Source organism: Bidens hawaiensis, unplaced genomic scaffold (genome assembly GCF_021521415.1).
Source record: "Bidens hawaiensis isolate Kalapana, Puna unplaced genomic scaffold, B.hawaiensis_p1.1 tig00002123_1, whole genome shotgun sequence".
NCBI classification, from domain to species: Eukaryota; Viridiplantae; Streptophyta; class Magnoliopsida; order Asterales; family Asteraceae; genus Bidens; species Bidens hawaiensis.
In genome coordinates this window covers 2,337,854-2,361,425 of record NW_027491112.1, presented here as the reverse complement: position 1 = coordinate 2,361,425, position 23,572 = coordinate 2,337,854, and the positions used below count along the sequence as shown (strand labels likewise).

The following is a 23,572-nucleotide window of genomic DNA, read 5'->3' as shown; positions in this document are numbered from 1 at the left end:
TTTAGGTTATCGTGCGTGTTATTGCTTACCTATATTTATGTACTAGTTTGAGGCATGTGTACTACACGAGTAGTTCTTGAAAATACAATATTTAATAAATAATCAGTATACAACACACTATTAATACAGTCGTTGTCAATGGTCTTTAAAACAATTTTAAAGTAAAAGATAATTATAAATATCAAATGTTTAAAAAAAAAATAGGAAGTAAATATTAAATTAAGAAATTTTGAAGCATGAATTTTAAGAATAATAACTATTATTTTACTAATATAAATTTGTTAAAAAGGGTGAGGTTTGTTGTAGGAGTGACAAGTGGCAAAACTTGTAGCCTTTTATTAGAGAGTATAGATATAGATATATGTTTTTACTTTACTTTTTTACCTTTTCTTCATTTATTGGTAGCTTCATATTTTATATATTTTTTAGTTCTGTTTGTTTGTGTGTTTGGCGCTGAGCTAAGGGTCTTTCTAGAAGCAGCCTATCTATCCTCGGGAATGGAGGTAAGGCTTGCATTCATCCCACCCTCTCCAGACCTTACCAATAGCTTCACTATGGGTGGGATTTAGAAAATTTTTCACAAATGGTGTGTTATGCAAAAGTTGTTTCAAAAATGGTATGGTTTTGAGGGTTGTTACAAAAATGGTGTAAACGTGGTTTGAAACCACGGTTTGACTATTTTCTCTATGTAAGTGTCAGATGTGTATTTCATAAAATAATACTTTTGATTAAAATAAGGCAAGTCGTGGTTTGAAATCACGGATTGCATCAAAAAGTTGAACCTATTACCACTTCCAATTGTGTGGTGGTTTTACTGGTCAAGCCGTGGCTTGAAACCACGGTTTGACCATTTTCTTTTATTCTTTAAATGCCGATAAGTATATATATATTTACATGTGAATATTTTTTCTGTCTAATCAACATGTGGTTTGAAACAATGGTTTGATCATTTTCTTTAATTTTTTATATGCTGATAAGTATATATGTTCACATGTGATTATTTTTTTGTTTTTAATCAACCCTTGGTTTCAAATTAAGGTTTTTTTTTCCTTTTTTCTCCAATTTAATTTAGTATGTTCATATGTGATACTTTTTGTTTGTTTTTTTGTTCTTTGAGATTAAATTTCACTATTGCATATAGATACTTGTCGGCATTAAAAAAATAAAAGAAAAAGGTCAAACCGTGGTTTGAAACCACGACTTGACTAGCAAAACCACCATACAATTAGAAGTGGTATTAAGTTTAACTTTTTCACGCAATCCATGGTTTCAAACCACGGTTTGACTTATTTTAATCAAAAATATTATTTTCAAAAATACCAATCTGACACGTACATAGAAAAAATAGCCAAACTGTGATTTCAAACCACGGTTTCACCATTTTTGTAACAACCCTCAAAAGCATACCATTTTTGAAATAACTTTTACATAAACACCATTTCTGAAAAATTTTCGTGGGATTTACTGTGCACGGTTGTTGTTGTTGTTGTTGGGTTCGTGGGCAATGGGCAGCCGACTCTAGCCCATCCCATCATGTTTATTTTAATTTTTTAAATAAGTTTAATCTAATTTAGTAATATTATATTTAGATGCGTATGTGCTTGTAATCGTCTGCCACTTAATAAAAAAAATACCTAGTTGCCACCAATGGATGTATGTCAATCCAGACCGAACCATGTTAAATCCTCATGTTCGCTAAATTGCTATCGTGTTTGTGTTCGGTTCATTTGTGTGCAGTTTTTAACAGTTGTTGTAGAAACTACATTCACAGTCTTCATGATACAAATGTAATTGGTTTTTCTTAAATGCAGATTTTGATTCTTGATTCTTGAAGTGTATCACCTTCTTCTCATGCGATTGAAGCGTTGAATAATGGTTTTCCATTTTACATGTTTCACTACTGGTGATGTACAAGAACCTGATGATAAGTTTGTCACAGCCCGTTCACAGTTTTCGCAGCCACAGGGGTCTGCAACCACGTCTCGAAATGTGGATTATATAAATTCTGGTGTTCCGAATCTTAATGGTGGATCAAGATCTAGTCCTCTTAGGGAATTTAAACTTGCTGAGCTTAATAAAGCCACTCAAAACTTTGACCAGTCTACCAAGATTGGAGAAGGTGGATTCGGGAGTGTGCATTTGGGGATAGTTAAGAGGTCCGAACATCCGTTTGATGATATCTGTGTCGCTGTGAAGCGCGGTAAAAATGGTCAAAAGGTAAGTCTTTGTTAAACTTTTGGTAAAAAGAAAGTCAAATGCCACCAAATTTTAACTAAAGTTTCTTGAACCGTTCCACGAGAAGTTAGTTTTTCTTCGTTTATTAATTGAACGAACATTAACAAAAAAAGGTGTCCATTTAGTTAAACAAATGAACATGAACACATGTCTCGTTTGTTCATTTATGTTCATGAACGTTCGTAAACATTCATTCATTCAAACATGTTTATGTTTGTTTGTTTATGCTCATTTAGTTTACGTTTATTTAAGTTTGTTTGTTTAGTTCGTTAACATATTCTTTTAAATTTTCAGGCCCCTTACAAATTAGTCTAGTGTTAATAGCTTTTTAGGCGCAACACATGGTTGTTGACATTTGTTATTAATCGGTTTTAACTCAGTTATGTTTGTTCATGAACAATTCGTTTATACTGTTAACGAACACACATAAACGAACACGAACACATTCATTTTCTTAACAACGAAGACAAACAAGAAAATCCCGTTTGTTTAACTGTTATCATTTCTTAGGTTAAAGCTAAACAAACACTAACGTGCTCTGTTCGTGCTCGTTTACAAGCCTACTCTTTCCTAAAAAGAAACATTAGAAAGTTATATCGTCATGTTTTGGACGACAGGTACAAAGGCAATGGCAGACAGAAGTAGATGTTCTCGGGAAGATTGAACACCAAAACCTCGTGAAGCTAATCGGTTACTGTCACGAAGAACACGACAACGAAAGTGACTGGCTTTTAGTGTATGAATATATGCCCAATAGAAGCTTAGACTATCACTTATCGAGACAAACACGTCTCTTCCTTGGCCTACAAGACTAAAGATAGCCCGTGATGCAGCTGTTGGTTTGACGTATCTACACGAGGGACGTGGACCAAACAACGAGGTATTCGGAAACAACATTTGTCATGTTTTTTCAAGTGTTTTCTTTGTTTAATATTATCTTGATCTTTAATGTTGCAGATTATCTTTAGGGATTTCAAACCCTCAAATGTTCTTCTGGATAAAGATTGTAACGCAAAGCTTTCCGATTTTGGATATGTGAGGGAAGGTCCTCCAGATGGGCAGTCTCATGTCTCAACATTGGTATTATTTTTAATTCTTTTTTGTATCGCATTTACAGCAATAAGTACAAGTGTTTATGCAATTCTTGTAGTTCTCTGCTTACCATTACCACATTATTAATACCCTATCAATGTTCGGGAAATGAAAATGGAAACTTTCGATAAATAGTAACCAAGTTTTATAAGTGTTGCGCTAAAATCACTTAGTTTTTTTGTTTCTATAAAGTTACTCAACTTTCTTTAGATGTTTCCGTCTTGTATAATTCGTTTAAATTTGTTAATGTACTTTTTAATAAATGAGGCAAATGAAGCATATATGAACACGATGACCTTGTGGTACTAAACACGAACACGGCCCGATAACTAATCATGTCATTTTTACCAAACACGAGCACGAACCTGTTTAGTAACAGGTTAACCTGTTAAGAAACCTGTTTAAAGACACAATGAATAATACATGTGTAACGAAACAAAAATTTTCAAAACGAGCATAAGAGTCTTAATTAATAGATAATCTATAATAATCTATAACATATTTGAAACAAAACACCGCAAATCCATAACATACTTGAAACAAAAGACGACAAATCCATAACATACTTGAAACAAGAAACCATAGAAGCAAATCATAACATCCATTGAAAATATAATATCGGGTTATGATGGGCATGAGTAAAATGTCGTATGTAAGTATGACTTTAGGTTTAGGACTTTAGGATTGTATATGTATTTATTCGTTTAAAATAGAAATCTACACAAGTTACTAACTGGTTAACAGTTTAACCTGTTAAGACACGAATTTAAACATGTCTTAAACAAGTCGACCTGTTTAAGACACGAAACCAGCTAAGCTCAAAGCCAAACCTGTCAAAACCCGTGTCGTGTCGTGTTAACAGGTCCGTGTCATAAATTGACAACCCTAATTTTCTATCTCCTAAAAAGGCATAAACTTTTAGTTCTTGTCTAAAGCATATTTGTTTTTATTTTTTTTATAAATTCTTCTAATACGGTAAAGCGTATATTATTTAGGTAGTGGGAACAAATGGGTATGCAGCTCCTGAATATGTTTCAACTGGGCGAATAACATCCAAGATCGACGTGTGGAGTTACGGCATCTTTCTTAAGCAACTGGTCACGGGCCAACGCCCCGTGGTCCAAAAAAAACACTGAAATGAATCCTGCATGCATGAGATGGGTATGCTGCTATGCGGGTGCAGGAAAGTCAAAGCCAGCAGTTGACCCGAGGCTTGGAAACGAGTATTCTGATAAATCAGTGAAAGCCATACTTTCGATTGCCGATAAATGCTTGGTCACGAACCACAAGTTAAGACCGACGATGAGTGAGGTACTGGAAGTGGTGAACGAGGCTATCGAATTGCAAACTCAGCACTCTTCGTAGATCTTTTATTCTAACGAAATTAAAAGATTCTTTTGTTGTTAATACTGTAATTTTTTATTGGATTCTCATACTTTTTTGTTGCACGATCGTGCTAAGGTCGTGTCGACTATTTTTTGACTTTATCGAAACCGGGCTTGTTGTCTGTATGTATAGAAATTGTTGTGTGTATCTGGAGGATTTGTATTGTCTTGACATTTGAGTGTAAAGTGTTGTTTTCCAGTTTTGAACATATAATCATGTGAGATTAGCATGATTTTGGATATTCAGATTTAGTAATGACTCATCTTTAAGAAAACAAAGTATACTCGTGAATGGTGGATACATAAAAAGGTAGATACTCAAGGGTGTTCAGTATTCGAATCGGACTCGAAGAACTCTAAATTTGATTTGACTCGCATTCGAATTTGACGGCTCGAATTCGATTTTCAGTCATTCGAATTCGATTCGGTTCAAACTCGATTTTAGTACTCGAATTTCGAATTTATGATTATAAATTCGTATTCAATTCGAAATTCGAATTCAAATTATACATTTGTACTTTTATGATATATATAAATACTTATGAAAAGATAAACTACATAAATCTATTGAGTTATAGAGATTAAAAATAGAAAGTCATCATTTTGGTTAATAATTAATGTAATTGGATACTTATAACTTTAAATGATTTATTTATTTTATAGAATTGTACTTTTTGTTGTTTAAAAACTCAAAATATAGTGGTTTTGAAATTGAAATATATTTTATAACTGAATTTGAATCAATTCGAATTCGATTCGAACTTCATTTTCAAATCGAATCGAATTTCGAATTAGCTATTCTGAATTCGAATCGAATCCAATCGAATTTGTCGAATCTATTTAGAATTCTTATCCAATTTTAAAATTTCAAATTTCGAATAATTCGATTAGAATAAATTCGTATATTCGAAATTCGATTCGTTGAACACCCTAAATACTCGATAAAAAAATTCCCAAAAATGAAATAATAATAGTAGTAGTAATAATAATAATGATTTAAAAACTATTATGTTTGTATAGTAGAATACATTTATGATTGAAATAACTTCACGGATGAACAAATATTACCGGTACTGGTATCCACCAAATTTTATCTACATTACTACAATTAAAGTCAAGTCTGAAACAAAACAGAATATATATATATATATATATATATATATATATATATATATATATAAATATATATATAAAAGGGTTCAAATAAGAATAAGGAGTTTTCTATGAATGGTAATAACAAACAAATTTTTAACATTTGGCATTAAAAATTATGGTGAAAAAACAATTCTAGAAAACTATGTCGGTTATTGGTGATTTTAAATCTCAACCATTGATTAACATGATCTAATGGTTATGATTTCTTCCTAGTCTTCCTAGGAAACTACTTATTTTTAGGATAACCGTCCCATATATATATATATATATATATATATATTTCCAGTGATTGCCCTTAGTAAATGGCAAACTCATATTATTGTTTTTTTTATTTACAATTTTTTGATTAATTTAATGAATAAATGGTAAACTCGCGTTTTGTTTTCTAAAATAATTGATTTTGAATCACATACCTTTGTCTTTTGGTCTGGGATCTTCTCGAAATTCATAAAACGACTCCATTTGGTAAGAAGAAAAAGAAAGTGCTTCATGGTTATATTGACGGCTTTTTGATGCAATAAATAAAGCCATTGTTTAAAGCACGGTTACATCGGAAACTAAGATTAGAGATGTATTTTCAACTGTTAATTTGTTTTGTGGATTCTGGCTCTAGCATCTCGCTAGTTTGCTCGTTTTTAATGAAAGTTGTCTTTTTAATTTTTTTTTAATACTCCATATCGAATTTATATATAATTTACTATAAAACGATTACAATAAAGTGGCAGGCAAACGGGCAACAAGCTGCGCCGCAACCCCCTTTTGAACAGCAAAGCCAATCCTGCTAAAAACGAAGCTTTGGGACCTAGAAGCTGAAGAGGTTATGTGTACGACGCGCTGAACCCTACTCAAAAATTTTACAGCCTCTGGAGCCAGAAAACCAAATGTATCAAAGGCAAATGGTAGAAAGACATGTTGATTATCTAAACAAGCTTTCTCGTGTTTAACAATTTTGCCTGATTCAGCCTTCAACGCAGCCTGACCCACAACAAACCCACGGTCCCTGAGCCCAACAAGAGGAGACACTCCTGTAAGATCCACACAGGCGTGTTTCCCCCCTGCCCACCCGAACACAAGAATAACAGAAATAATGTGTTTACTATTCAAGATTTATTTTCATTTTCCTATATTTAATTGTGAATTTGTGATGCATGTGTTTATAATAATAATAACATAAAAAGTGTCAAACTCAAAAGCAAGTTGAGTCCTTTCCTCATTCATTCCAGGAAAGCACCGAGAAGGAGACAGGATGGTAACCGGAGCCAACTACCCTTGATTATTATCTCACGTTATTAATATTAATTCATTTAATATTTTGGTATGTTATTTAATAAAAAAATATTTATTATAATTAATAACACTATTCAATAAAATAAATTCAAACTCTTTTCTAAAGTCTTTTTGTTGGAGGAAATTAACGTACCAAAAAAAGTACGCTAAGTGTTTCGTTAATTGGAAATTCAAACACTTGAATTGAAACACTATTTCGTCGTTTAAATCAACGTTTCAAAATAAGTTTAACATTAATCAACTTGTATCATTCTTCCGATCAAAAGCCCTAAAACATCGGTTTGAACTTCAGTAAAAAAACTTAACAACATTATGTTTTTTTAACGGAGATCCATTGAGAGAAAAATAGTCGAAATGTTAAACCACTGATAGAGATTTTTAAATTAAACGTGAGAATATTATTGGCCAATATCGGAGTTTGAAGAGGGGGAAGGAGAAGGAGCCCTCGACCGGCAACGGATAGAGGAGGATTTATTTAATCACATAGTTTGGGCTCCTAGAATATGGCGCCCTTGGGGCTTTCTTTATGATTGTATCGAAAGGGCCAATGAATTGGGATTTCCTTATTGGTCCATGTCATTTCGGGGCAAGCGTTATGATGAAGAAGATAAGCTTCAAGAGAATGATTCGGAGTTTTTGCAGAATGAGCTTCAAGAGAATGATTTAAAGTTCTTACAAAATGAGTTTCAAGAGAATGATTCGGAGTTCTTGCAGAGTGGAACCGTGGAGTAATTTTTTTACGAGTAGAAGTTAATATTAATAAATAAAATATTGTAATAGTTTTAGCCAATCTATTGGGCTATATCCATAAGTTGCCTTTGGTTGACTGGAACCCACGCTTTTCTTTTTATTGGATTTCGTCTTTACTCGAATTCCTTTTTACTTTTCAAGTTTGTGACAGAATTTATACATTTTAAGTAATTATTATGTTACTGTTGAGAAAATAATCAAACAGTTAGTCAAGGATTCATGTTTTAATCATTCAAAAAGAAAATGGATCTTGTGATATTAAATATATCTAATATTTATTTGATAAAAATATTACATGTATGTATATATATGTGTTTAGATTATCAAAGACTTGCAACCCAATAGCATCAAGACGTATGTTAAGTTAAAGTCCCTTTAAAATGACGAGAGTTCAAGTCTCATAGTAGACAATAATGATGTATTAGTTTGTGTTATATTTATATTAGTTATGAATTAGTAATACTCATTTTGTAAATTTTATATGTTAAATAAGAAAATTTAAGTATCGTGTAGAGGCGGCTTTATTATACAAATAAACAAGTTGAAATGTGAGTCTCTATATTTAATGACCCCAAATTTTTAGCGATTGCTATCTTTGATTCACATTCGATTCTTCCTCTAAATCACAACTCACGTAAGTTTCAATCTTTTGAAAATTTTATGGTGGAATTATGTGATTATGTGTATTTTATAAATCAAATATAAAAAAAATTGTGTGATCGTATTCTAGAGTACATTTTTTTAACGAAAAAATACTGATTTAGAATTCGCTTTAGACTTCATAAAGACCAAGCCAACCCTGTTGCGTGTTCATTAATAATCATGATTAATTCACAAAAGTATTTAAGTAGTAAACTATCTATATTATAATTAAAATGCATATTCAGGTTCACCCATATAAACCACTGTAGCTAGATATACTTTTCCTCATGCAGTTGGTACATTTTATCTGTTTTTGTTGTAATAGACTTCAAACAACAAAACGTGTATTTTCTGCTATAACGTGTTACTTCTTCCTTTCTATATGTGTTACAGACATGTAATTGAAGTAACTTCTCACTCTTTGTTGCTCAATATCTTCTTCCTTTTCTCATGTTGCAGGTCAGCCATCATGCTTTATATTAGGTTTTATTTTTCCTTTCGTTGATCTTTAGTATGCCTGCCGAGTGTTAGATGAAGTATTAATATTAATTATAGATTTATAGAACAACACTTAATGTATGTGGTTAATAGTTTAAAAAGGACAAATTTGTTGTTTTGGCACAATCATCCATCACGAACTTTTATGACTATTTAATGGGCTTGGTTGAGCCCCAAGTGATCCAATCAAAACCCAACACGTAGGCGATGACATGACCCTGGATCAAGCCCCCTCGTCCGCGCCCCTGATCACATGAAGGGTGTAGTGGTGTTCGCGAGCCACAAGTGATCCAACGGCTACTTTTTTAACCTTAAACTAGCCCCAAAGGCTAGTTGATCACTCCGTGGTCTCGGCCACGAGGCTCGTCCGCGCCCCTGATCACCTGAAGGGTGTAGCGGTGTTCGCAAGGCACCTAGGCCGCCACCTGGACCACGTCGGCTCCTTCACCCCCACTACCGCTGGCCTAACAATTTTCTTCTTTCGTTTTTACCAAAATCTCGGTTATTTATAAAACAATTACACTATTGTCCTTTCATCTTTGTATATTCCACGACATTCAGGGGCGGACCTACATAGTAGCCGTCAGGGTCCCGGGACACCAATGTTTTTTAAAATTTATTTAGAAGCGATATAGAAAATTTTTGAAGGATCCCATATAAATTAACACTTGGACCCCATATCAATATTACCATTCTAGTCTGGTGGAAACCCCCTTCCAATACCACACGAATGACCCGAGTTCGAGCCTTGCTCTTTCCCGTTTTTTTATGTATTTCGTTTTTTAAAAATTTACTTTATATTAGTTTTAGTTTTGACTTTTGGCCCATGGGTTTTAACATATCCCAACCCAACTCATCAGACGTAACACCCTCCACACACATCTCAACCCCACTGCTTATCCCTAACTCACGCCTCTCTCAGTTTTTCCGGCCAGCCTCCGCCCATCTCCGCCCATATCCGCCAGCCTCCGCCTCACTCCAGCCACCGTTCACCCCTCTTTGGTCTTATAAGTCTTTGTTTCCTCTGATTTTGTCTCAAACTAAAGGTAATTTTAGGGCTAATTAGTTGATTGATTTTATATATAATTATACATTTATACTCATGTTGGTTATTGTATGTTGTATATTGTTGTTAGATTGTGACTTAGTTTTCTTAAAAACTTGAACTTTAGGGTTAATTATGCAATAATCATTGAAAAGAAAGTTTGAGCCCTCATCTTCTTCAAGTAATACATCTAAGAAAATTGATTTGGAAGACCTTCCATCAGATTACGTTCATGTTTTTCGGGTATGAATTAAAAGTGTATGTTTCATCTAGTTTCTAATTTAGATTCTTTCTACTTACTCGTTTCCAATGACACCATAGTTCTGTGTTTTATTATGTTCCTCGCCTCGACCCGACCCGAATAACGTGTGACATCTGACCCGATCCGACCCGACCCAGGTACCCGTTTCTCTGACCCGATCTCTTTCTTTTATGATTTAATATTTATTTATACTTATATTTTACTTTTAATAATAATAATATATTTTCCTTCCCGCCTCTTTCTCTCTCTTTCTTTCCGCCGTCCCGTCCCTCTTCCTTCTCTCTTTCCGCCTTCTTTTCCCTCTTGTCGCCGTCCCGCCCTTACGCCTTGTTTCCCTCTTTTCTTCCAACTCTTTGCTTGTCCTTTGTTCCTTCCCGCCTAAGGTTGTCTGCGCAGCTCCACGCGCCAGACTCCTTACAAGGAAGCCTGCGTGAAGACCACCTGTTACAGCGATACGCGAGACGAACTCTTCTCGCAGCGCGCTAAGAATTGTAATTCTTCTCGCAGCGCGCTAAGAATTGTAATTCTTCTCGCAGCGCGCTAAGAACGGTAGTTCTTCCCGCGACGCGCTAAGGACTTGTGGTTCTTCTCGCAGCGCGCTAAGAATCGTAGTTCATCCCTCGACGCGCGAAGAATTATAGTTCTTCCCGCGGCGCGCTAGGAATTGTAGTTCCTCCCGCGGCGCGCTAAGAAATGTGATTCTTCCCGCGGCGCGCTAAGAAATGTGATTCTTCCCGCGGCGCGCCTTAGCCTTCTCGCGCGCAGCTTTCTCGCGCTAGACTTATCTTCTGTTTTATCTAGCCGTTTGCTTTTGTGATATCTTATCTTTTGAGCCGTTGACCTAATCTGCTTATGTTTGAAAAGCCACTTTTGGCGCAGCATGCGCACCAACCCCATTGGTTGGCAGAAAAAGTGACTGACATAATCTTTTGAGATCTGCTTTTCCATGCTTGACCAGTACCTTTATCTGACCCGCCCATGCCTGTTTACTGTTCCCTGTCAGCTTTCTCTTGCCCCCTGCAGCTGCCATATCTTTTGATATCTTTTGCTTTTGGAATCTTTTACTTTTTGGAGATCTTTTCCCCTTTTCTAGGGATTGTGTTCCCTAGGGTTTCTCTATAAATAATAATATTATTTTTCCTAACACATCACACACAAACACTTAATCTCTCCTGTTCTCTCTTGCTCCTTGCTCTCTCTGCCGTCTTCCTCTCTGCCTCCGTCTTCCTCCCTGTTCTGCCCTGCTTTCCCGGTAATATATATTATATATAATAACTTACTTACTAATTATGCTAACTTGTAATTAAGACTAAAAACCAATCATTAAAACAATAATCTTATTTATAGGTTAACTTGTGCTTGTTTAAAGTTGGTTCTTGCTTTATCTTACACCGCATCGTTTATCAAGTGAGTAATCTCGTACCTAATCCCTTTTTGCTTTTAACGTTTTGGGATGTTCATGTGTTCATACAAACTTAGAGTCTTAAACTGTTTATGAACTTTAGTCGCGCAGTATCCCATGTGTTGAGGACGTAGACTTGGCTGTTTATTTGTATGTGTGGATCATTAACCGTCTTGTCGGTCTATTCCGCAGTTCTCATGGTACCATTAGATGAACACGGGAGAACTATCGTTTATGATTTTCTCTTTTGTTTACACTTGCCCAGTCTTTCTTGTTTGTGAGCTCAATTGTGAGCACTGGCAGTCTATGAATCTTAGAGTTGGTCCCGATCGGATTACACCCTTGTTGAAAACCAGACATACACATGTTGCGCGCAGATTTATTGTTATCTATGTATTGTATTAAACTTGATTTCTCACAAACACGCAAGTGTTTGACGTTTTATTTTAACACATGTTCAGGTTTGCAGTAGCTGTTTTGGAGCTTGTGGACACGTAGGAAGTTTTCTTTATTTTGGACCTAGACTAAAATGTATCAAGACAAGTTATTGTTGTTCGAATATTTTGCCTTATAATATATTGATTTATGTTGATTTATGTTATTTGTGATTACTTTGCGCGTGCGCGAATGAATGTATTTATTAAATATTGACACCCAATAGTGTCACGAGTAATGAAACAATATGTGGCGCCCCGATGTATAATCCGCCTTTGGTCGGGGTGTTACATAACGACCGACCCGAAAAATTTTGTAAACCGAAAAATTGGGACCCCATCGACAAAAAATCCTGGGTCCGCCACTGACGACATTACACAAACACCTTGAGAGTGTTTATATACGCGTTATATTTTCTAACACGATTACGCAATCCAACCCAATATATATAAACTACATTATAGATGTAGTTTATATACAATATTAAATACTTTTTATCATAGGACTTAAAAAAGAAAGATAACAAAGGAGTTACTATCTTTGGAACATAAAAAATGTAATTGTAATAAATAAATAAATAAGAAACGACATTTATTTCGTGCATAATAATAATAATAATAATAATAATAATAATAATAATAATAATAATAATCTATAAGCTAATAAGTAGTTTGACTTTTCTTCATTTGGTTAGCAAGCCAGCCATTAGATTTCTTCTCTTCTTCCAGCTGCCCATTGTATACTCTCTTGTCTTCTTATCTCTTCTTAGATCTTTTGGAATCATATCCAACTTTCAGGTTACTTCTATATTCATTTTATCACTTCACTTACATCTTTTCTGCTTATCTTCAACCTGTTTCATGTGAGTTTTTGTTCATTTTCTGACTTTGATTACGTGACTTGTGGTTAAATCGATCTTGGGTTCTTCTGTTTTTGTGTAAATTTTGAGTTTGGATGGTAATACAAGTTAGTTTCTTCACTTTCTTGAATTCATATCTCATCAAAGGTAAGTTATGTTAAATATCTGAGATTTTTTATTTTTGTAGCATAATTTTGTTGATTAATTATCATTTTCTTGTCTTTTTTTTTTGTGTAGAAATTAAGTTTTTTTTATAATATTTTGTAGCATAATTTTGTTGATTAATTATCATTTTTTGTGTAGAAATTGAGTATTATTTATTTTTATTATTGTTTTTTTTTTAAAATAGGTCATGCTAAATTCTAGATAATCATATGCTATTATGCACAATTCCCATAAAATCGATAAACAATAATATCGGGGTCTGTGGCGAAGCTTGGACTGAGGCACCGGGGGGCCGAGCTCAAAATGTATACAAAATTTCATAAACGAGGGGGGCCGGGCTCAAAATTTTGGCCTAAAAAGGCTAAACTTACACTACGTATAAAAATTTTCGGCCGAAAACGGGTAAATTTACACTAATGCGCAAAAAAACAAGGGGGGGGGGGGGCCGGGGCCACCCCTGGCCTCAATGAAGCTTCGCCCTTGATCAGGGTTGTCTCCGAGAATCTAGGGGCCACGGCGAGTAGAAAAACCGGGCCCCTCAAATATAATTTTTTTAAATAATATATATATAAATAAAATAATTACAAATTTTGGGCCCCTAGGGAGAGCGAGCCCTGGTTCCGTCGTCCATGGACAATATGTGTGACAAGTTTTCATGTGATGATATATTTGTATGTATATGTAAAGTATATGTGTCTGTGAAAATATCTAAAAATGATAATTTGCCATTTGTATAATATTATCTTGCAAAGTTTCAATTTTCATGTATATGTGTATGTATGTATGTATCATGTATGTATATCTTGTGAACTTATGCTGTTAATGAAAAAGTATGATGATGTATGTAAATGAATTAATGACTATGTATTGAATTGATGATGATATAATTTGTTAAATGACAAAAATACCCCTGAATATATACATGTATAATGATCTTGATAATATTAAACATGAACAATGCTGACTATAATCCATTTTTTTACAGCCAAGACATTAAATCTTGAGAGGCTATGAAGTGTTTTTCGTTCAATTACTGCGAAGACAAGGAAGAAAGATCCAAAACTCGGACTAAATCCTTATCAGTCACGTCTTTATTTACCGGAAGATCATGGACCGGATTGAATTCTCAAACCGTGTCTGATATTAGCACTGCGTCGACTGGCAGGAATAATGTTCATAACTTTTCAGAAATGCCAAGTAATCTTAAAGTCTTCACTTTTGCTGAACTCAAGTCGGCTACCAATAACTTTAGCCGGTCTGCAAAGATTGGCGAGGGTGGGTTCGGATGTGTATATTTTGGCTCCATTAAGTCCCCTCAAGATCCCACTACAAAGGTTCATGTGGCTGTCAAGCAGCTCGGTAGACGCGGTTTACAGGTAAGCATTTATTAATTAAAAAAAACATGTTATATAAATTAATTTGTTTTTTTTTTCTTTTTTTTGCATATTTGGTCATGTAGGGGCATAAGGAATGGGTGACCGAGGTGAATGTACTAGGCGTTGTTGAGCACCCGAACCTTGTGAAGTTAGTCGGTTATTGCGCAGAAGATGACGAACGAGGGATTCAACGGCTTTTAGTTTACGAGTATATGCCTAATAGAAGTGTGGAAGATCATTTGGCTGCTCGGGCCCACATGCCGCTTTCGTGGGCCATGAGACTTAAAGTGGCTCAAGACGCGGCTCGTGGCCTGGCTTACCTACACGAGGAAATGGACTTCCAGGTATTTCACATGTGAACTAGATTTTGATTATTCAATATCATATAATCACTTTCCAAACGCGCGTTTTGGCTTATAGTTTTATTATGTTTGATGTTTGTGTAGATTATATTTAGAGATTTTAAATCGTCAAACATCCTTCTGGACGATCAATGGAACGCCAAGCTTTCGGATTTCGGGTTGGCTAGGCTCGGTCCTCAAGAAGGACTAACCCATGTCTCCACAGCTGTATGTTCTATTATTACACAACAAAATGAACTAGAGTAATTATTATTACGCTGCTTCAGAAATGTATCGTAATAATACTTACTCTAGCTCAAGTATAATTACTCTGGTTATTTGTATGCTTTGCACGTTAAAAGTTGTTTGTATTTGATCCTAACACTATATATGTGATCAGGTTGTCGGAACCATGGGATACGCAGCTCCAGAGTACATCCAAACAGGACGACTCAGATCCCAGAGTGACGTATGGAGCTACGGGGTTTTTCTATACGAGCTTATCACTGGTAGGCGTCCGTTGGATCGTAACCTACCCAAGAGCGAGCAAAAGCTTCTAGAATGGGTAAAACCGTATCTCGATTCGAGAAGGTTTAGGCTAATAGTTGATCCTAAGCTAGAAGGCAAATACTCAATGAAATCAGCACAAAAGTTGTCCATTATTGCAAACAAATGTTTGTCTAAAAACCCAAAAGCAAGACCAAAAATGAGTGAGGTTTTGGAAATGATTAACCAGCTCATTGGGACCACACCAGAAGGAACCAGTCCCAGGCCGCTTCCACGTCCAAAGAGTCCGGTCCATGTGGTTCCTTCTGTGGAGCCCATCGAGCCTGAAAAGGTTTATGTGGAGCCCATCGAGCCAGAGAAAGTATTTGTGGAGCCCACTAAAGAGAAAAAGACACATGAGGGCATTCCAAGTAAAAGTAAGAGAAAAAGGTTTATTGATATTAAATTTGGAGAGAGTAATTGGCTTTCAAGAATTTGGCATTCAAAGTTATTGAAAACTTGATGATTTGAAGTTATGAAAGTACATATTATAGAGGACTTTAAAGGGTGTTAAGGGAGAATGCTAGTAAATGTCATTCTTACCCCTGTTGTTGTATGCATAGGAGTGTTGGCGCGGTTAGAGGGAAAGGGTAAATTAGTAATTTTTATTGGGTAATAAGTTTCTTGATTATATGAAATGTGCTTGTATAATTTGTAGGCAATGCCAATAAACTTTGGATTATTTGTCAAAGAATATAAATGTATGTATTTTGCAGTAATAGTTGTTTTCTCAATCATGTGTATTCTTTTACATTAAATATACAGTCAAAATCTAAAAGTGTAAAAAAAGAAACATCAAACGTTCAAACATGCTAACTCGTGCGTTATAAAATGGGCCGCGTTCGTTGGTTTGCAAGACCTGCCTGAAAATTCAAAACGAAACCCAAATATCATGTTACGCAACATAAATTTCGATGAATTGACATGACACAAATATGACCGATTTAATCTAAAATTTTATTTTGTTTTATTTGGTACTTTGAGGCTTGAACTTATAAATGCGTGTCAGATACTTATGTTTAAAGTTTAAACTATAAGTCCTATTACTAGTTTCTCTTTCATATACTGTATTGCCATAAAAAATTCCAAACAAAAAAATCTAACATATTTGCATTTTTTAGTCTTTTTAAAAATAAACAAGTTTTGTACCAACTGTGTTGCGAAGGTGCACTAACGTGCATTCTGTTGATAATGAGTTAAGTCCAATATGCCACCAATACTAACTAAATAAATAAATGATAATGTGACACAAGATGGCCTGCCACGTACCTTAATGGGAGATTGCCTTACCACCGACAACACCTTTTAATATATAGCTAGGTAACAAAATCAGCCGCCTTGTAGCGACACAACTACGAATTTGGTTACGTTGTTACGATAACAAAACTAACTGAAACATAAAAATAATCCAAAAAAAATTTTTGCGACACAAAAAGTTATATATAATATATTAAATGGGTCAACATGTGAACACGTTGACCATCGTAACATAGTTTAATTAGGCACTAAGGTGCGCCCATAGAGTCGACCCGAAACCATCTATACTGCAAATAAAGCTAAGAATTTATTCGTTTTGTGTAGCTAATGTAAATAGCCAAAACCTCAAAACCTCAAATTATATATTTTGGTTGAGTTTAATATCTTTTTGTATACAAAAAAATGGCGTGGAAGCACGTGACAGTGCTATAATATTGATTCACAAATAATACAAAATGCAGCTTTCAATCGACGCGTTATTTTAAGTTTTTGCACACGGTTTGGCTTCTTTCTATTTAAATTTACTATTATAATAAACAAAAACCTATTTTTGCCACTTGGCACCTAATTTCACTATATTTGTGTCACTTGACAAGTTTTTGTTCAATCATTAAAACCTTTTTTTCTTTATTTAAATTAAAAGGATAATCAAAATTGGTAATTGGTATCGTAATAGACTCTTTCTTTAAATATGTCTTTCCTATTATGAATTAATTGTTTAGTAATTAACAATAATTACTAATAATTATGGTGTAGCATTGTAAGGTAATATTATTGTAATTTTTGAGACTCCAATAATGAAAGTATTTTTACCGGACATGAGTCACATGAACGCATATTATTCTTCCATGAATCGTCATCATTATTATTAAAAAAACAAGATTAGAGGACTTAGCTTAAAGAATCAGTGTTTGGTTTTATCATTTCAATATTACAATAATCTTTATAATTAATCATATTATATATAGAAGTGTCCAGTTCAAAACTAATTTGAAGTAGAAATTATGAAAATCGCATAAACACTTATACATCATGAATTAAAAAAAATTACATGCAGTGAAAGAGAGTATATATGTATAAATTTGTGTTTGTGTCATTTTGCAAGTTTTTATTTTCAATCATTGAAACTCTTTTTCTTTAATAAAAATAATCAAAACTGGTAAATGGGTATCCCGTAACCAACCCTTTGTTATAATAAAATTATATTAATTTCCATATAATTTATAACACGCATGTTGACTTTTCGTGCATCCCTAAATCATATCTGACGTAATTGACTTTCTCCCTAAATGATATCACACATAATCTCAAGTAATTCCGTCTATCAAATTACAATTTGAAATTTTATTTAGGGAATAAAAAATCTATCACATAATCTCATTCTATTCTATCTATCAAATCTCAATTATGTCGCTTTCATGATTTCTCTAAAACTCGATAATAAACCTCTAAGGTTTACGATTTGTTTGCATGTTTGATTTTGGTTGAATTTATGAAAATCTAGGCTAACGTCTTAATTTTTTTACAAAACTATTGAATTTGTTAAATAGTATTTTTCTAATTTCTATCACTATATATGTGTGTTTTTATTGATGATTATGTTACATTTGCTCATATCAATGAATCTTTGAACCCATATGGTTCCCATGTAATTCTCAAATTGGGGAAAAAGTTTATGAGACTTTACAAACTTAATAAATTTGATGTAAATGTTACGTTTATGACTAATTTTGAGAACCGATAATGATACATCTGTAGAACATGTCTACTTTGTTGATATAATTGATGAACTGTGTAATAATTTGTCTTTTTATATCATAAACGAAATAGTGTTACAGATATATGTTTACTTCTTATTTGTGTAACTAACTTATCTGCAAAGTTAACGTACATTTTTTTTTGTAAAGAGTATATAAGTAAAATAAATATATGTATTCATTTATGGATAATCATGTATTTAATAGTTTAGCATGAGTAACTTTTTTGTTAAGATTATACTGGGTTGTCCATTTATCATAACCATCTGATCATCTTTTTTGTAGTTTCTCATATTTTGTTTGTATAACAAAGATATATAATTTAATGTTACTAGCATAAGCAAATACACATTTACAAACTTTTTCAATAGGACCAAGTTTCTTTAGGGTTATGATGTATCCCAAAAGACTTTATATGAAAAACATGTTAATACATTTGTTTTTTTATACTATTTATGAATCAAAATATTTGATTAATGATATTTTGTTCCTATATAATTCAGGTGTTACCAGTTACGCATTCACAATCATATATAAACAAAATTTTTTAGATTTTTGATAACTTTATCATGATTCTTTTTTCTTTTGTAATTTATTCGACGTTATAAATCTTTATATTCATTTATTAAAATCAAAATATTATCTATCTCAACCGTGTATCACACGGGATACTAACCTAGTAATTATATAGGTAAACAACTATGTTAAGTAAATGACTTAACTTTGTGTTCTATAAATATATTCCCAAACTCTTTGCTCAATTTCATTCATGCTCCAATCACAATATATTCATATAAACAACAAGGATGGCTAGACAAGGACACTGTGGTAAGGTCGTCTCCGCGAATTTATATGTATCGGCCGGACCGAAATAGAAAGACTAGTAGACTCTAACGAGTAACAAAATAATATAAACAAAAAATTAACAAGCATTATGTAAATGGTTTTTTGGTTGGTTTAAACAATTAAATTTTTCAACAGGCTTTACATGGTTATGATTTAGGTTGAGTATAAAACTTTTTATATAAAAATAAACTTAAAAATGTCTCAAGTGAGACTAGATAGAACCTATAACCTTTTTTTGGTTGAAAGTCATATTTTTTACCACTAGACTAAGCTAGACATTGTATAATTAGGGTAATACATTAAATATAAATATTTTTTGTTTCATAAATATATATAAATATATATATATATATATAGGATTGATTTATTTTGAGAACCGCTTTGAGTTTTAAGAACTCGAAAGAACTCAAAGTAACAATTTTTTTAAAAAAAAATTTTTACACATGTGTAATACGTAAGTGTAAGTAATGTACCAAAAATTACAGTATTTTTTTACACACCGAATCGACTTATTACACATGTGTAACTAACATTTAAACATGTGTAATCATCAAAAATACTTATTCTCTCTCCTGATTCATTTTTTAATTAGATTTAATCTGAGCCACATATTTCATATCATTTAATTAAATGTGTAGTCTAAAATTGAGTTCTCAGAGTTCTTATAACTTGTTAAATTCTCAAAATATCTCTCCCATATATATATATATATATATATATATATATATATATATATATATATATAAATTTGTGCCCCCAAAACTAAATGCCCCGGCCAGTCACCCACGTCATCCTATACCCCAGCCGGCTCTGCACCGCTATCCCCCGCCACCGCCACCGCCACCTCCTCATGTTCAACACCATCATCCACCGCCACCTCCTCCCCACAAGCATCATCCGCACCATCACCATCAATCTTGTACTAGAATGTAATTTTATGTGTATGTTTATTGTAAACAATGTTTTTCCTTTATTCACGTGTTATGAGTTGTGTTAGACTATATGTTAACGAATATTTTACCTTAGGAATATGCGTGTTATTATTGTTGGTGTTGTGTTACATTTGACATATTTTATATCATGATGTATGAAGAAACGTTTTTACAAATACGATGTTGTTTTAAGCTATGTGAATGCGTGGGGTCGTGGTATTGTTAGACAAAAGGATAAAATGCTGTCTACAAATAAACAAGCCAATATCTATCTATTGTGATTGTTTCTTTAATGGGAAAAATTCCCAAAATGACTCATTCATAAAATGTGTTTCCAAGTTTATCCCCACTAATTTAAGTTTCCAAATTTGTCTTTTTGGTATCTCGTCGCCGACGACATGATAGCGAACATCGACGATGCGTTACTGAAACAAATAGGATAACGACACGTGGCCGGAATATGTGTTGACGATGCGTTATGTTGCTAACGTATGGTAGCGGCGATGCGTTATGTTGCTAACGTAGGGTGGCAGCGATGCGTTATCACTAACGCATCGTGGAACCCTTGTGTTGTCATAACAAGGTAGCAACAACATAACGCATCGCCGCTACCCTACGTTAGCAACATAACGCATCGTCAACCCTATGTTATACGTAACATAGGGTAGCAGCGATGCGTTATGTTGCTAACGTAACGTAGGGTAGCAGCGATGCGTTATGTTGCTAACGTTGCAGATTCCGGCCACGTGTCGTTATCCTATTTGTTTCAGTAACGCATCGTCAGTGTTCGCTATCATGTCGTCGGCGACGAGATAACAAAATGACAAAGTTGGAAACTTGAATTATTGAGGATAATTTTGAAAACACATTATTTGAATGGGCTATTATGGGAATTTTCCCTTCTTTTATTTATAAGAAATGGGCAGATTTTGTCAAACTTTCAACAAATATCATTATGTCATGAGGTTTTTAAGCTTCGTAATAAAAACTATGTTTTCATTTTCTTTTTCCATACGGGTAATTTTCGTTGATGTAATGAGCCCGATAGCTTCTTATGTTAAACTTTGACTTGTAAGCTAGTCAAAACTTAGCAACATATATTACATTTTACATTTTAATCTCCTATACTTTAATTAAATAGCATATGCATAATGCATGTGCTGTCACTTTAAAATATATATAAGATGTTAATTTTCTAACTACAACAAGGCATGATTGATATTAGATGCCTAGATGGGCTTAATTTAAGTGGATTTGGATGGGCTTATTTAGCTTTGAAGTAGAATCAAGTATTAGAAAAACGCGGGTTCGGGTATGGAACCGGGTTCAGGTATGATCGGGTATTGAAAAATCAGGTATTAGCAATAACCGGGTCGGGTTCGGGTCCTGGTATTGGCTTGAAAACCATACTCTGTGTAACGGGTCCAGGTCGGGTATTGAACCGGGTCTTCAATACCCATGTATTTGGATACCCTATTTCTGGATATCGATAAAACCCATTTTATGGGTTTTGACTACCTATTTTCGGGTATTAAAAAAACCCATTTTATACAGCTCTCTTCTGTCAACGGGCATACTTCATTTTTTTTACCCTAACTCCATTTTTTTTTGCATACAAACTTCAAAGTTCATTTAAACATATATAAACAACCAAACAATGATATAAAAAACATATATTTTATGTGTTTCAGTTGTTCGTTATATTAAAAGGTGTTGCTCTAAAAATATATTTATACCATATATGTGCTCCAAAAAGATTTGTTGGAGAACGACTATATATCTGTGAGAAGCCACACAACAACAGGTGCACAGGTACTAATATCCGGATATGCAAAAAACCCGGTTCAGGTATGCAAAAAACCTGGGTTTCGGGTATAACTAGAACCGGGTTTCGGGTATAACTTAAACCGGGTTTCGGGTTTAATGTATACCTAGAACCGGGTTTCGGATATTTTCGGGTTTACATCGGGTACGGGTTTGGGTTTCAACATTGAAAGTCATACCCTATCTTTACCCTACAGTTAGGGTCGGGTTCGGGTAAAAAAAACCGGTTTCCGGTTTTCCGGTTTTTTTTCGGGTCCGATTCCGGATTCGGGTTTCTTTTTTCACCTATATAGAGGGGTTTTTATATATAACATAAAAATTATATATAACATCATTAAACACTCATCTAAAAAGAAAATTAAACTTTTTTATATAATAAATCAATCAAACTTAAACAGTAATAGACGATAATTAAGAAACACTCCGTATATATTAAGTATCTAATCCGGGTATTTAGTTCCACTATAATTTCAAGTAAACGGGTATGCAGTTTCGAGTCATCAGGCTAGTTATCATCTAATTTCATCTCACGAAAAAATTAAACTAACCCTTACTCAATCCAATACTCGTGACTCCGTGAGGTTTAAGATATACCCTTTCAGAATGTTTTGGGTTTCAGATATAACACTCAGCTCAAACGTTGCAAAACTAACATTTTGGTGATGAGGTTAATTATTTCCGTGTACGAATGAATGACACAATGCTATTAGCCTATTAGTCTATACCAACTCAACACGTATCTATATCATTATTGTATTTGTATATCCACAAATATTACAAAAAAAATGCAGTTTCCAGGCTACGCGTTATTTAATATTTTGCACACGGTATGGGTCCCTTTCAATAATGATACAATAAATACAAACAACTATGTTAAGGAAATGACTTGAAAGTGTCCTATAAATAAATTCCCAAACTCCTTAATAAATTTCATACCTACTACAATCACAATATATTCACATAAAAGAGAGAGAGAGAGAGACCATAAAGATGCCTGGACAAGGACACCACCATCCCCCGTCACCACATCACCACCACCACCCGTCTCATCACCATCATCCACCGCCACCGCCACCGCCACCACCACCTCATGTTCACCATCACCATCACCCACCGCCACCACCTCCGCACAAACATCATCCACACCATCACCATTCATCTTGTACTATAATGTAATTTTGTATGTTTATCATGTATTATGTATCAACACTCAAGAATAATAATATTAAATTCAAATATTTTGAATTTAATATTGAGCTCAAATCAAGCCATATCTTCAGATTCTATTATTGAAAGATGTTTACCAATTGTATTTATTGTATTGAATTTCTTCCTTATTTTTAGCTTTTATATTTGCTATATATTGTAACAACATTTATCAAAAGAATAACTTTGAATTTCCATTATCAATTCAATTCTTATTATGGTATCAGAGCACACGATCTAATTACCATCGACCTATCACAATTTTTGCCTCCCTC

General features: G+C 33.9%; 1 protein-coding gene and 1 pseudogene across 2 annotated transcripts; both read left to right on the top strand.

The window, feature by feature from the left end:
- Nucleotides 1-1,795: 1,795 nt before the first annotated feature.
- LOC143605622 (serine/threonine-protein kinase PCRK1-like) lies at nt 1,796-4,925 on the top strand (annotated as a pseudogene). Its single transcript, XR_013148581.1, has 4 exons — nt 1,796-2,217; nt 2,853-3,115; nt 3,193-3,315; nt 4,323-4,925. The product of XR_013148581.1 is annotated as a serine/threonine-protein kinase PCRK1-like (transcript).
- A 7,936-nt stretch (nt 4,926-12,861) lies between these two features.
- LOC143607254 (serine/threonine-protein kinase PCRK1-like) lies at nt 12,862-16,193 on the top strand. The gene is made up of 5 exons (XM_077082771.1): nt 12,862-12,985; nt 14,198-14,588; nt 14,672-14,932; nt 15,035-15,157; nt 15,330-16,193. The coding sequence occupies exons 2-5, from the start codon at nt 14,223-14,225 to the stop codon at nt 15,936-15,938; spliced, it is 1,359 nt and encodes a 452-aa protein (XP_076938886.1). The 5' UTR covers nt 12,862-12,985; nt 14,198-14,222; the 3' UTR covers nt 15,939-16,193.
- The last annotated feature ends 7,379 nt before the right edge of the window (nt 16,194-23,572 follow it).

Coding starts and splice junctions, on each gene's coding strand:
- LOC143607254 (XM_077082771.1), top strand. CDS start 14,223: ATGAAGTGTTTTTCGTTCAATTACTGCGAAGACAAGGAAGAAAGATCC. Junction 14,933..15,034: donor ACGAGGAAATGGACTTCCAG/GTATTTCACATG, acceptor ATGTTTGTGTAG/ATTATATTTAGAGATTTTAA. Junction 15,158..15,329: donor TAACCCATGTCTCCACAGCT/GTATGTTCTATT, acceptor ATATGTGATCAG/GTTGTCGGAACCATGGGATA.